Genomic DNA, 14,235 nt, shown 5'->3' with positions numbered 1-14,235 from the left:
TGTGAGAGGCTTCAGTGGTACCCAGGAGGCGGGCGGTTCCTCTCTGCCCCGCGATCCCTCTCCCTGGGCCGCTGCAGCGGCTGCAGCGGCGGCAGAAGCTTCACTGGCAGAGGCGGCGGCGGCGGCGGCGGCGGCGGCGGCAGCAGCAGCAGCCACAGGTGCGAAGGGGCGCAGGGGCGCGGAGCAGGCGAGAGGGCGCCCTCGTCACCCTTCCCCCCTCCCTCCAACCTCAGCCACCCCTCCCCGTACAGCTTGGGACTTCAACTCAAGTCACCTTTCTCCCGCCCTCTCACCCTCCCTCCCCAGCAGTAGCCACAGCAGGGAGGAGGAAGAAGAAGAGGAGGAGGAGGAGAGCTGCCGGACGCTCGGCGGCCCTAGGGAGTCGGGGGTTCGTAGGGGGTCGTTTTCGGCTCTGAGGAGGTCCCCGCCCAGCCTTCAAAATTTTGTCCAAAAGCAGACAAGAGGATCGCCCCGCGCTGAGCCGGTTGGTGGGCAGCAGGAGGCGCCTGATCGCCGCCGGGGCCCTGGGGGTGGTGATGGTCCTGCTGCTGGTCATCCTCATCCCGGTGCTGGTGAGCTCGGCGGGGACGTCGGCGCACTACGAGATGCTGGGCACCTGCCGCATGGTCTGCGACCCCTACGGGGGCACCAAAGCTCCCAGCACGGCAGCGACCCCCGACCGGGGCCTCATGCAATCGCTGCCCACCTTCATCCAGGGCCCCAAAGGCGAAGCCGGCCGGCCGGGCAAAGCCGGCCCCCGCGGACCTCCCGGAGAGCCCGGGCCGCCGGGCCCCGTGGGGCCGCCCGGAGAGAAGGGGGAGCCGGGCCGTCAGGGCCTGCCGGGGCCCCCCGGGGCTCCGGGGCTCAACGCGGCCGGGGCCATCAGCGCCGCCACCTACAGCACCGTACCCAAAATCGCCTTCTACGCGGGCCTTAAGCGCCAACACGAAGGTTACGAGGTCCTCAAGTTCGACGACGTAGTCACCAATCTGGGCAACCACTACGACCCGACCACGGGCAAGTTTACCTGTTCCATCCCAGGCATCTACTTCTTCACCTACCACGTCCTGATGCGCGGGGGGGATGGCACCAGCATGTGGGCTGATCTCTGCAAAAACAACCAGGTGAGAAAAGAAAGTGGGGTTGGAGAGAGGGGGGGACTTCGAGGGAAGGGAGGAGGGTGAAGATAGAAGAGATCTGCGAAGTCAAGTTGGGGGGTGGGGTAATGGAAAACGAAGTGGGGAAGGGGAGACGTAACCAGGACTCAGGAGTGAGACGGCTGGAGGGGACACTGTCTCACTGAGGGCTCCTAGGATTGGGAAAGGGGTGGAATTTTTCCGACGGCCGGTAGACTACGGCTCAGCTTGGAGAGGGCGGTCCCAGACTGCTTCAAGATAGCTCAACTCCTCCACCCCCAAACTCCAAGCCCAGGAGAGGTCAGATCCAGGAGCATTCCGAGGGGCGGGAGTGCGCGTGGGGTTGTTCCCCAAGGGTGGAAAAGTTGGGACCTGTATCATCTGGAAGAAAGGGGACGAATGGGGCCGGAACCTACAAGACAAGCTGGTTCTCCCGGGAACCGGAGACTATCAACCCTAGAAGAAAAAGCGAAGTCCCAAGAAGATGCTCAGAGCAGGGGCGCGCAGGAGATTGACGGGTTCCTGACCTGGTGGCCAAAGGGACCCACGCTGCCTTCTAGGACAAAGGAAGGGAGAAGGCTCTTTAAGTGTGAAAAATTAGAACCCTTACTTTGGGGAGAGGAAGGAGAAAGGACGAGACCGGGGATGTTTCTAGGAAGAAGAAAAGTAGAAAGGCCAGAAAGTCCGTGGGGCGCTCGACACCGCGCCTCGCGGGCCTGCGGGGACGCGAGAGGAGTAGCGCACGTTGCGCTAAGCTACCCCGCCCGGCCTGTGCCCTGGACGCCGGAGGAAGAGCTTCATCCCCTCCCAGTCTCCTGCCGGGGCCCAGGGCTAAGGCCAGTTGAGCGCAGGGCTTCCTCCCGCCCACGCGCGTTTGCATTAGGAGTGGGAGTAGGAGAGCCCAGGAAGACGGAGCGGCCTTACCCAAGCACAGAGGCAGAAGAGTCTTCGGGGAATTGGGTTCGCACTTGGCTGGGGCGAACTCTGGTGCTTCCAGCGCTTTTCACTCTCACTCCAGTAGTGAACTGCTGCTGTAAACGGAAATCGTGCGCAGTCCCGTGGCTGGAGACAGAAAACAATGCTGTAATCTTCTTTTCCAAGATGCTCTAAGGAACGCATCCACGACGGTGCTTTTAAAATACGCGGCTGCCTCCCTCCCAGCCAACTCATTCAGAGGCCTTGCAACACCCCGCTAGGCGTCTTGTCTTGAGAAAAGTCACGATGTTAATTAGGTGGCAATTAATGGGGACCCTCCACTTCCCCTAGGTTAACTGTTCTGGCATGGGTTGGAACCGCCATTTGCTCAAAGTAGAGCTTCAAGTCACCCTTTCTCCTCTCTCCCCCAACACTAGAGGCCTTTCTTCGATTAATTCCCCCTTCAGCCCCAAGAAAACAAAAGCCAGATGATAGATACCTAAATCGCAATCCTTTCCAAAAGGGCTTGGATGTTCAAAAAGGACAAAGGCCTTTTTTCTTTAAAGTGCCTTCAGGGCCCAAGGAATAGAAAAAGAGGCAAACTGCCACCAGGAGGCACTGCCCGGGATGTGTATTATAATTATTATGAATGAAAATAATGTTAAAATAAATAAAATTTTTCTCTGATTCTACAGATAGTTATAGGTAGATTTCTGAAGGCGACATGACTCATTGTAAGAAAATATGTCTTTTAGGGTGTTATGATATCCTGAAAGGTATATTTACATTTATAACAACCAATCAGTAGGCATTATTTTTAAGCACTTACCTCCTAAATGGAAGTGTGATAGGTAGCATAAGTGGAGGTAACAAAAAAAAACAACATTAAAACATTGCATTTTTAGTTTAATTTTTTTTTTTTTTGCCTCTCAGAATCCACTTAATCTATAGAACATTACATTGGCATGAATTCACAAGTTTCAGTTCTATGGACATAAATTAAGTTTTAAGCAAAGTATATGTAATGGATTCTTCATGATTGTAATAAGATTCAGCTTTTATTAAAACATTTAAAAATTCACTTTTTTAGAGATCTGGCAGAACAGAAAATAGAGGAATAATCCATTTAAAATAGTTGAAATTTGATTTCTAACCTACTAAGCCTGTGTATATTATAGTGGTTTCATTAAAACCTTTCCCCCCTTCCAAAGGCTAATTACTTTAGTGTTTTTAATTATTACATCAGTGGAGTTTCACAGATATGGGCCTCTTTTGTACAGTCAGAAAGAGAGGGCAAAACAGATAGCCAGGCTTCATATATGTCGATGTGTAGAATGTATAATGCTTTAAATCATTTAGATTTGTTAATTCTGCAAGATGTATGCAACAGGTAATTCTAAAAAGCAAAAAATCCATATAGTTGTAAGCAGATTACTGTAGATTTAGAGTATGGTTCTGAAATAATTGGGTCCTGTTGTAGAGTTCAGGTTGTTGGCAGAAAATGTGATAGGAATTCCACAAAAGTATTCTTCCTTCATTTCCCCCCCCCTTTGAAATTATACAGCATTCTGATAATTTCTTAGAACCATTTTCCATGCTATCCCCTTTTTTGATCTGACCTAATTTATGTCCATAGAACTGAAACTTGTGCATCCATATCAGCGTCATGTTCCATGGATTAAGTGGATTTTGAGAGGCAAAAAAATAATAATAATGATAATAAAATAAACAAAAAATGCAATGTGTTCCAGGAGAGAAAGGCTACTGTACCAGAACCTTATAAGAGTCATTTCATTTATGCTCTGTATTGGATACAGGATCACAGAAGGAAACATCAAAAGGCAGTAAATTAATCTGATATGCCACTTAACCTTTTGTTTATGATTCATCAGAAGTAATATGAAAATGAAATTATGAGGACTTCAGTAACAATTAATTAAATTAGCAAATGTCTGCCATAAATATAGTCTCTAATGATAAACCTTTAATAATAAGATGATGACAAAATAACTCATTTTTACTTTGATAAACTTACCACTAAAAGGAATATGGCTGGGGTTTTGATGTGGTTGTCTCACCAAATAAGCTTAAATTTATTTTTACATTTTGCCTCTTTTGCTGTTTAGGATAGGCTAAGACCAAAATTATTCAAAGTGAAGTTAAAAAAAAAAAACCCAGAAAAAAAAATCCTTGTATACCTTCAATTAAGCAGGAAACCTTGAGAGTAAAAGATTGCTATTCTATAGAAAGTGCTACTTCTGCTTTTTAAACCAAAATAAACTAACAAGTGAAAGCAGAAAAAGATCAGAAATGGAAAATTTAATAATACAGATATTTTTCTTTCCTTAGAATTTAACTTAAGTACCTGATCTTATCTTTAAGATGATTCTTTTTGTGGGGAGATAGTTATTGGTGTGATTACTGTAGTATATTTGTTATCTTTTTATAGACTTTGGGAAATGCTGGAAGACAAAAGCAAATTCTTAGGTAGCATGCATTATAGAAAAGATGGTGGATTACATTCAGGGATATACTAGTGATAGTGGGTTGAACGTGAAGAAAGCATCATGTTCCCTGAGAAAACATCCAAATTAGTGTACATTTAGGAATTCAAAGTCATCTGCAGGGTGAATATATTACCCTTAATAGTCTGAGAGCTTCAAGAATTGCTGAAGTCACAGAGCTGGCTCCTATGTGTTTGCAGTTTCTAGGTCCCATTATACCTTTGCAATATGATGAGGTGGGCAGGCATATTAAATGATATCAAGCATACTAGAGAATGATACTTGTTTAATTTGGAAGGTCTTGTAGCAGAGTATTTTAAAGTCTTATGGGATTCTTCTCAGACATTAAAAAGAAATTGCACTGGCTTTTCCAAACAAAGGAAGGGAAATCTGTGAGGGGTAAAATGCTGGAATGCAGGGATCACACTAATGCATTTACAGGATTTTGTGGGGATACACAACTGAATAGAAATTGCTGTATATCTTAAGGACTGTTGCCTATAAATCATGTCATTTTAATACAGAGAATGATTTCTTAGCCCTGTAATGCCCTTCTAGAGGATGCACTTAATGTTTAAACCAACAAATTGCAAAATATACTTAAGCATATTATCCCAAATATAAAATGTTATGTAAATCGTATTAACAGCTATTAGTTATATACTGTATTTCTAAACACATGAATGGATTTTTTTTCTGTCCAATAGTACAAAGAATTATTATGGAATTTATTTTTCACCATCCATTAAAACCTAGTCTTTTTGGTTTTTGTTTTTAATATCTGTTCCAAATAGCAATATCCTATAGGTGGTTTTTTTTTTTTATTTCTGGGGAGTAATGACTAGATGGAGTTAGTGACTCAAGGTGATCAACTCCTTCCAGCTGGTAATTAATTCCCAAGAAATGTTCTGTGGTTCAATTATTATTATTTAATGATCAAAACAGATCATGCTACTCAATTGGTGTATATATTTGAGTGAATATTTCTAAGTATAATCATATGGTGTATTGCCATCATCATAAGAAATATAAGTGCAAGTTTGTATAGTGTTAAACTGTTCTACTGCCTTTAGGCTCTTCTTACCCTTTGGTATGTGATACCTAGAAAGATTTCTAACCCCCCCACTCCCTTCCTTACTCAAATTACTTTTTGAGTTCAGCAATGTCAAAGAGATTTCTCCTCTTTTAACATTTCAGCATTAATGTGGTGTCGTCCTACATGAAAATTTAAATCTGAAAATCCATCATTTCAACTCTGAAAGGAAAGCAAAGAAATTCTTGACTTATGGGTCATTTCCTGCCCCTCCCCCTCCAATTTGCCAAATGATAAAAATCCAGCATATTGTTGCCGAAGTCATCTATTAGTGCTTAGTTGAGGCTTGCAAAGGCATTTCATCCCCAGGTCCTTTACTTGGGGAGGTGTGATTATTTTAGGAGGTAGTAACTAGTCACAAAGAGGAAGATGTTTTACTGTCATAAATCACCTACAAATATGCTTACCGAAATGCTTTACAAGGCTGAACCAAAACAGAACTAAATGAAGGCAAAGCTTCATTTGAGTTGGAGATGTGACAGAATGTTCATATCACTTGATGTGATGGGCAATTTGACTGTTTGTAAATGCCTATCAACTCACTAATGAGATCACAGACCCGATTCATGAGCAGCCTACACGTTGAAAACCAAAAGGAAATGACATGTTTACAGCCATCAAATGATAAAAGTACATTCAATTAGAGAATTCACATTCAAAGCCATGTAGAGCCCTTAAATAATGGGAATTTAGTTCATTTTATATCTTTTAGGTTATGCTCGGTTTAATTCATTGATTTAAGGGGATATGCCAGCATTGCCTGGCTAAACTATGATGCTCAAAAGGATCAATATATAGAAATAGGGAACTCCAAACAAACTTAGGTTGCCTAACCAAAGATATTAAATGAGGTCAGTGTCTAAAGCTTGTCTAGATGGTGCAATAGAGTTCGGGCCTTAGAGTAAGGAAGAACCGAGGTCAAATCCTGCCTCAGACTCTGGTCAGATCACAAAGTCTCGTTTGAATTTCACTTTATCTATAAAATCAGCATGATAATAATAACAGGGTTGTTGTGAAGATCAAGTGAGATAATGTGTCAAGTACTTCGAATACCTTAAAGTGCTATATAAATGCTGACCATTGCCACCACCGCCACCATCATCATCATCTCAAGTTTTTGTAAACTCTGAGACCATACTATAGGTTTATTTTCTTTTATATTTATAAGGTTCTGAGGACCCAACAGATCTGTTGGTTATCATTAGTTTAAAGAAAAAAATCTTCTCTAGAATCTGCTTAGTCCATTCAAAATATATTTTTTGAGGTTTGCTTATACACATTATTTTTGTTTTATTATTATTATTTTTTGAAGTCCAAGTAGTTCCTTGGATTTTTTTCTATCATGAATCCTACAGAATTTTGTGCTAAGGCCCCAAGGCAGCAAGCATTTATTGAGTGCTTACAATGTGCCAAGCAGTGTGCTAAATTCCAAAGTGAAGACTAATGGAATGAGGGCATGAATAGCCTCATATTCTTTTGGCCTTTCGCCAGGCTGTCTAGTTAATGATGGTTTAAATTAAAATTCGAGAAATTAAGTGGTTTTTATTTCTTACTTCAAGAAGAGTTATTGGATGGGTGAGAGGAGTCAGGACAGGAGGGAACTTTTTCAAAGAAGAGGAAAAATTGTTTTTGTATTATTTTAAGTAGTAAATGTCACAATGGTGATGATAACTATTAGTCAAAACTGACAAGGAAATGAATGAAGCCTCACAGCAATGCTGTCCTCAAGATTTGTGCAACAGGACTGTGAGAGAGTGGAAACCATGGTATAATGACATCATTCTTTTCCAGTAACAAACTGCTATGGACTAAATATACCAATTTCCATGCCACGGTTGGTCACATTAGAGTAATTATAGAGAATCCACAACTCTCATTTAAATCTAGGTCTTTTGAGTACTAGGAAAAAAAGCGTTCTAAGTTTTTAACAATCATTTTAATTGCATGTCTGTTTCACGTAGGTCCGTGCTAGTGCGATTGCTCAGGATGCTGATCAGAATTACGACTATGCCAGTAACAGTGTGGTTCTTCATTTGGAGCCAGGAGATGAAGTCTACATAAAGTTAGATGGAGGAAAAGCACATGGAGGAAACAACAACAAATACAGCACGTTTTCTGGATTTATTATTTATGCGGACTGATAATTCAGGAACTAAGCTTATTTCTTCTGAATCTGAGCAATGGATCCATAATGGCTCATGCCTGTGAATCAAGAATCCCAGTGGATACCAACAGTGGGGCACATCAATAGTGTGTGTGTGTTGGGGGGAGGGGGGAAATCAAATGCTACCTGACTCACATCTGTACAACTCAGAAAAAAACCTTATGTTAAAAAAAAAAATTAAAAGCAAGATATGCAGATGTGTGATCCACTACCGCCGCCAAAGCAAATACTCCTTAATGTTAGTGTCCACGTGAATGAAGTCCTATAGAGATCACAACTTTTTATAGAAAAATCTACTACACTAAATTATTTCTTCAATATATATGATACTTTGGTGTATTATGGTATTGCTGCTTTTATCCATATGTCAGCTTTGGTTCTTGTGAGTTTACCTGCTAATTATGATACCTGGAGGCCACTTACAGTGTGGTGAGGGATGATTTTATGCTAAAAAGAAAGGTTCGAGGGAAATCATACTGTTTCTTTCCAAAGAAATTGTTTGCCTTGTATTTTTGTTACTGTTATACCTAAACTTAAGAGTGATTCAGCTTTAAGCCTTAACCTGGAATGTTCTAGATTTTGAGGGAAGTAATTCTCAAGCCTTGTATTATTGCCACATAGTTTAATTTTTATTAATTTGGTCTTCCCCTCCCTCTAATGATGATTTTTAGAAACAGAGCTAGAATGTAACATTGAATTGTCCTGTACATGTGCTAAGAAATTTGTGTAAGTATCTACAGTGTTTAGATAGCTTCATAATTGTTCATCTTGTCAATATAAATATTGAGTCCATATAAAAAAAAATTCTACACTTCCTTCAAAAGGCAAAAGCATTTCTTCTTCAGTATAAATCCAGATTGCCGTCCTCTTCCCCATCCACACCCCTCATGCCCTGGGATGGAACAAAAGATTATTGATGTACAAAGGCTTAATTTGGGCCACTGCATGAATTACCAAGGGGACAGTTTGTAATGCCTTCAAACCCTTACTACAAGTTTGTAGCCTGAGGTTATTTCAAAATTAACAGATAGACATATTATCAATACAAGATGTATATATTTTATACACAATATATATTATATATAATACGTACATTATATATAATGTATATATATTATATGTGGCTTAGGCACAGTGGATATAGAGTCTAGAGAACTACATTTTTAAAAAAGTGTACTATACATGGTATTTGAATTATTTTGAATGTCAAAAATGTATGGAGTACCAAAACAACAGTTCTTAGTGAAAACAGCTCCTGTTAAGAATTTAAAAAGATAATATTATTTTGCATAGGTTAAAGATGGCCTGGAGCACGTTTTCCTTCCTATTGGACCACTCCTCTCATATTCAAACCAAGAGTTTATTCTGGAGTCTGTGATAGACTATTAACATTAGGCTCGCAGTAACAAAGTGGCTTCTCCTTCAGTGCTGATGTATTACATGTATTTGAGCCATCAATTTGTTCCTGTTTCAGAGGTGGACTGAAACTGACACTAATGTAGACTTTGAGTGCAGTAACAGGCCAAAATCCAGCCTCTCTGGTTAACACGTACTGCCAAAAGCCATCTCTTTAATCTACCAAGTGAAAGATATAAAGTGCGCGTTGTCATACACTGAACCGTCAAACAACTTCCCCCATAATGATGAAAAATCTATTCCTTGCTATTTGCCTTTCAAGATCCTCTGACAAATAGCTTTTAGAAACAGAAATTTTAAAAAATTTAACCCACTTGTTTCACTGCTGAAATAACTGTACGTGTCCATTCTACTTTTTTTTTTCCAAGAAACTAGTTTGTGTCTTTGGCTTGTCTCTTTTGGAACAGTTCCATTCCAAGTCTATGGGTTATCATCATAGCTCCGCTATGGTCATTTTCAGTAAACGTCTAAGGTAGCCTAACCAAGATCTCAAAAAAGCAGTATTGTTGTTCATCAATATATTTATTTATAGTTCCTGTTTTCCCCCAGGAACGTGCCCCAGTCTGATCAAACACCATGCTTTACCAGATGAAAAAGCCTGAAGATACTCACCAAGTACAATGATTAATCTTCTTAGGTCTTTCTAATGCTAAGCTATTTCATAAAAAAAATAATTAAAATGGACTTCCCTTCCACTTAGGAGACTTTCATAATTGTGGACATGTATGTTTACTACAGAGGAAACTGGAAGCAAGGTTTGGGGAAGCTGTGTGTGTATCAACTAGAAAAGTAAGCATTCAAACAAAAGATTTATTTCGGGAGTAGCGTACACCAAGGAGTTAATAAAAGGACTTCATTCCACAGGGGGGAAAAAACCCAACAACCCAGAGCGGGGTTCCAAGCTTTAAAAATCAAGACTGTCATTTTTAATAGATACGACCTTTTCTTCAGATAAATAACCATTGCTTACCCCTGTTTAGGCCCAGAGAAAAATATTCAAATAAAAAACACACAAAAGAAATGGGAAAATGTATAAGGCAAACATTTCTTTTATTTATATATCTATTTATTTATTTTGCATCATATCTAACAAACCAATTAAATTGTGGCCTTTGTTATACATGTAATGATGATAATTCATTAAACTATATTATGTAATATATTTCAACTTTTATTATTGCATTTTTATAATTCAAAGTGAGTATCCATGTGGTTCATGTTTACACATTTCCAAAAGCATGAGAACAAAATTTAGAACCAAACAAATACGTACCTCTGAATTCAGTGAAGAGAGGGACCTGCTTTTATTGTTGGCATGTGTGTGTGTGTGTGTGTGTGTGTATGTGTGTGTGTGTGTGAGAGAGAGAGAGAGAGAGAGAGAGAGAGAACATATGTTGGATATTTCATTTAAAATATTCTAAAGCATTTGTAAATTGGTAGCAATGTGATAGTCTCTTTTGAAGAAAAAAACTTAAAATCTCAAGTTCAGTTGCTACAGAAGCTACTTTATAGTGCCATATTATTCATTAAGCATTAATTAAAGAACAGCAGGATAATTAGTAGGATCATCAATATTACAGGAAACCTTAAATTGCTCCAGAGGGGGGTAATTTAACTGGAAACAGTTTAAATTTTCTCAAGTAGTACAGCTGATGAATCTTCAAAAGAATCCAATTATTTGCTAAGTATAGGATTAAAATCACTGTTTGGGAACGGGTATTTCTCAAAAATTTTTTTATAACTAAGGAAAACTGGTATTAGAGGTAGCCAGATTCAGAGATAAGGCAAACCTCTCATTATTCTAATAAAAAGAAAGATTATTAGCCCTGAGGAGCTCTGGATTATTTCCCACAGGTTTGTCCCAATACTCACACCATTCCCTCTCTCCCCACCTTCCCCCCCAAACTGGCTTGGTTTCAAATAATTGGATTTTCTTTGTAAGTTTCATGTGTAAGATTCCGAAATGATTTGGCTATTTGAAAGTTACCCATCATTTAGGGTTTTCTACTAATATCTTCTTAATTGCATCCCCAGATATGCCTCTGATTAACATCTTAGGAACTATATCAGTGAGGATATGTAAATAGCCATGACCCCCATATTTCACCAACCAATGTTTAGTATGTATGTCATGAGCAACCAGAAGTTTGTCTTCATAGCCTTCATCCACCAGTAGCTATCCTCTGCAAAAATGTTAACATATTACTTGGCATTTGTCTAGCATTTTATATTTTCTGAGTGCTTTGTAACTGTTTTTATTCATGAATCTTATTTTGCTTATGGTAAAGGATAGTGCCTCCTTGCTGTTGCACATGTTGTAAGAGACCCTTAATAAATATTTTGCTGTGAGGATGATATTGCTGAATTCTGGTAGAGACAACATCTGGATTCAGGGCACGTAAATCGATCACTCTTGCCTCAGCTATTTATGGCATAATGTCCCAAAACCTGCCTGAGGGGTTGCCTCTGATAGGTGATGCTGCCTTGAGTGACCACTTTAGCATACCACCAGCGATATTGCGATCTGGCTTTACATTCAAGTCACCTCTCTCCGAGGCCTGCTCCTTCCCAAATTTCAGCGATCTCTCAGTTCCCTCGATCTTTTTTCTGCATTTAAAATCAATGCATGTTAAGAGGTCTAGAGGACCAGACCATTCATGCTTCACATAAAGAAACAAGAGAAATGTTTATTAAAGCAAAAATTGGGTAGCAGTATGGGGAAGCTTTAAAGTAAACAGGACAGTCAATTTAGTAGCTTTAAAAATGGAGGGCAGATCTATCTTTCCCTAGTGTACACAGGGAGTCTGGGTACTGAACAATCTTTGAAGTCGATGAGAATTCTGATTTAGTGGTAGTCTTTGGGGGTCGGGCTAAATTGGCCCAGAAAAATTTATGATATCTTCCCTCTGCCTCAACAAGATTTCTGAAATAATTAATAGGTTTTTTAATATTTTATAGATGGATGAATGAACAATAGCTTCCCAACTATATAGCTCTAAGAATGATCTGAGAGATTCTCTCCATTCTGCTTATTAGGACTGCCACTTTTTGAATGGGTTAACCTCAGACAACTGCTGAGTGACTGTGCGAAGGTTGGACAATCCGTGCCATGGCTGAAAGAGCGTATTTGATGTCAAAAGACATCACTTTGGAGACAATGGAGATTTGGAGGAATATTTTGTGATTGTCTAGATAGCAGAAGTGAACAATAGATGACTGGCGACTTTATTTCAGGGTTAAGTTTTCAAATGATCCCTTGACTCCTTTAGCTCTGGCTAAAGGTATTCTAGCACATTCATTATATTTAATAACCACTCTGGTGCAAAATAAGGTGTGGGGCACCATTACCAGCAATTCAAAAAAGATATGACCTGTGAACTTTGGGAATGTGGTTTAAAAGATAAATTCGCATTCATAGGTAAAATTCTTCACTTGCAGGTCAACCAAATGTTTAGACAAATCTCAGGTAGTCTAAGAAAACCTGGAAGCCATGCCTAGCAAGTGATTGACCAGACATATATCCAAAGAATTTGTCATAAGATCATAAGTAAGGACCTTAGAGGTCATAAGGACAGGACCTTAGAGGTCATCTAGCCCACCTCCCTTATTTACAGACGAGGAAACTGAGACCCACAGAGGTTAAGTGACTAGTCCAAGGTCACAAAGGTAGTTAGTGGTGAACCTGAGATTTGAACTCAGAACCCATGACTCCAAGTTCAGCTTCCTTACTTATCTCATACATGTCCTAGTTAACCTGTTGAAACCCTTTCCCAAGTAGCTTAGTCTTCCAGAAGTTCTGGGGAGAATACCCTTTAAAGGGATTTATCTGTCTGGAGAATTTATGGGGCTTTCTGAAAAAAGAGAATTTGGCTCTATCCCTCTGTCTTTGTCTGTCTCTCTCCCTCTCTCTCCTCCACAAATCTATATACACATACACACGATTCATATCAATGGGCAAAATAAATTAGAAATCTTCCTGTTACTGATATACTAACATACATAACTATAGCTTTATTTGATGGCCAGAGTCTCAGTATAACTAACTAACTAACTAACTAACTTACTAACCTAAATAAATAAACAATTGGGATGGTCCTATTTTTTTTTTGCCTCAGGCTTTTTTGGGTCCCTCATTCTTCTGCCATGGCTTTTCCGTTATCTGTGAAATGGGGGAAATAACACCCTTCTACTGTACAAGGCTGCTATGAGGCTGGTTAATGATGGCAAAGTGACTTGGGTCACTCCTTGAAAGTACAGAAAAGCTATGGAAATAACAAAATTGTGAAGTAAAAGAGAATATGGAAATATCTCATGTAAGATGAGGTATTTTTCTAAATAGATGCAGGGTTCAATTTGTACTCAGTCTGATATTACTAAGTCACGATTCTAGAGACTGCTAATCTCACATGATACTTCCATGAGAAAGATACTAGCGCAGTTTTCCTAGAACAACCCTTTTGCAACTGAAGACAGCAGCCTGGTCTTTATCACATTAAAAAAAAAAAAAACCAACTTCCCCCTTCTTAGGCCATTTTGTGGAATGAACAGGCCTGGCAGAGATGACACCAGGAGGGAGGGATTGCTACAGATGAGGCTAAAAAAAATTACAGTAATTATAGAGAGACAAATTAGTTAGTAATTTGCAAACAAATATTAGAGAGAGACACCAAGTGTGAAAAGCCAGTGATATAATAAGATTTGAGAAATGGAGCGTAAGATTGAAAACAGGTGTTCGGCATAGCACATTTCTGGTGATGAAGACCAGAGTCCAAATCCACTGGTGCCCAGGCTTTAAAATTAGTTTGGACCAGACTAATAACTGGATTAGTTATGGAAATCAGGACCCCAAGGGACTGAAAATGGTAGGATAAAAGGGAGTTATATAATGGATATGGGTTAACATGCCAGAATAAATCATTCTAATGATTTAACCAACAGTTCAATTGGATAGGGTAGCCCGAAGCAGGGCTTCGATTTTAGTTAAATATAATGGGGAAAAGATGAATT

At 40.1% G+C, this 14,235-nt stretch overlaps 2 protein-coding genes across 2 annotated transcripts in view; one reads left to right on the top strand and one right to left on the bottom strand.

The window, feature by feature from the left end:
• The first annotated feature begins 536 nt into the window (after nt 1-536).
• Nucleotides 537-8,871, top strand: C1QL3 (complement C1q like 3). Its single transcript, XM_027847944.1, has 2 exons — nt 537-1,124; nt 7,610-8,871. The coding sequence occupies exons 1-2, from the start codon at nt 537-539 to the stop codon at nt 7,787-7,789; spliced, it is 768 nt and encodes a 255-aa protein (XP_027703745.1). The 3' UTR covers nt 7,790-8,871.
• A 2,329-nt stretch (nt 8,872-11,200) lies between these two features.
• The window catches only part of PTER (phosphotriesterase related), a 53,195-nt gene continuing 50,160 nt past the window's right edge, over nt 11,201-14,235 (bottom strand). The window contains 1 exon segment of the mRNA XM_027847813.1: nt 11,201-11,411. Within this exon segment, the coding sequence (XP_027703614.1) occupies nt 11,201-11,411 (211 nt within the window).

This window comes from Vombatus ursinus, unplaced genomic scaffold, assembly GCF_900497805.2.
Source record: "Vombatus ursinus unplaced genomic scaffold, bare-nosed wombat genome assembly UNPS02005459.1, whole genome shotgun sequence".
Taxonomy (NCBI): Eukaryota; Metazoa; Chordata; class Mammalia; order Diprotodontia; family Vombatidae; genus Vombatus; species Vombatus ursinus.
Note: the sequence above shows the minus strand (reverse complement) of the source record. Positions and strands in the feature narration are given on the sequence as shown.

Excerpts from the sequence above, each read along its gene's own strand:
- C1QL3 (XM_027847944.1), top strand. The coding sequence starts at position 537 with ATGGTCCTGCTGCTGGTCATCCTCATCCCGGTGCTGGTGAGCTCGGCG. Across the intron at positions 1,125-7,609 it reads ATCTCTGCAAAAACAACCAG|GTCCGTGCTAGTGCGATTGC; the intron begins GTGAGAAAAGAA and ends TGTTTCACGTAG.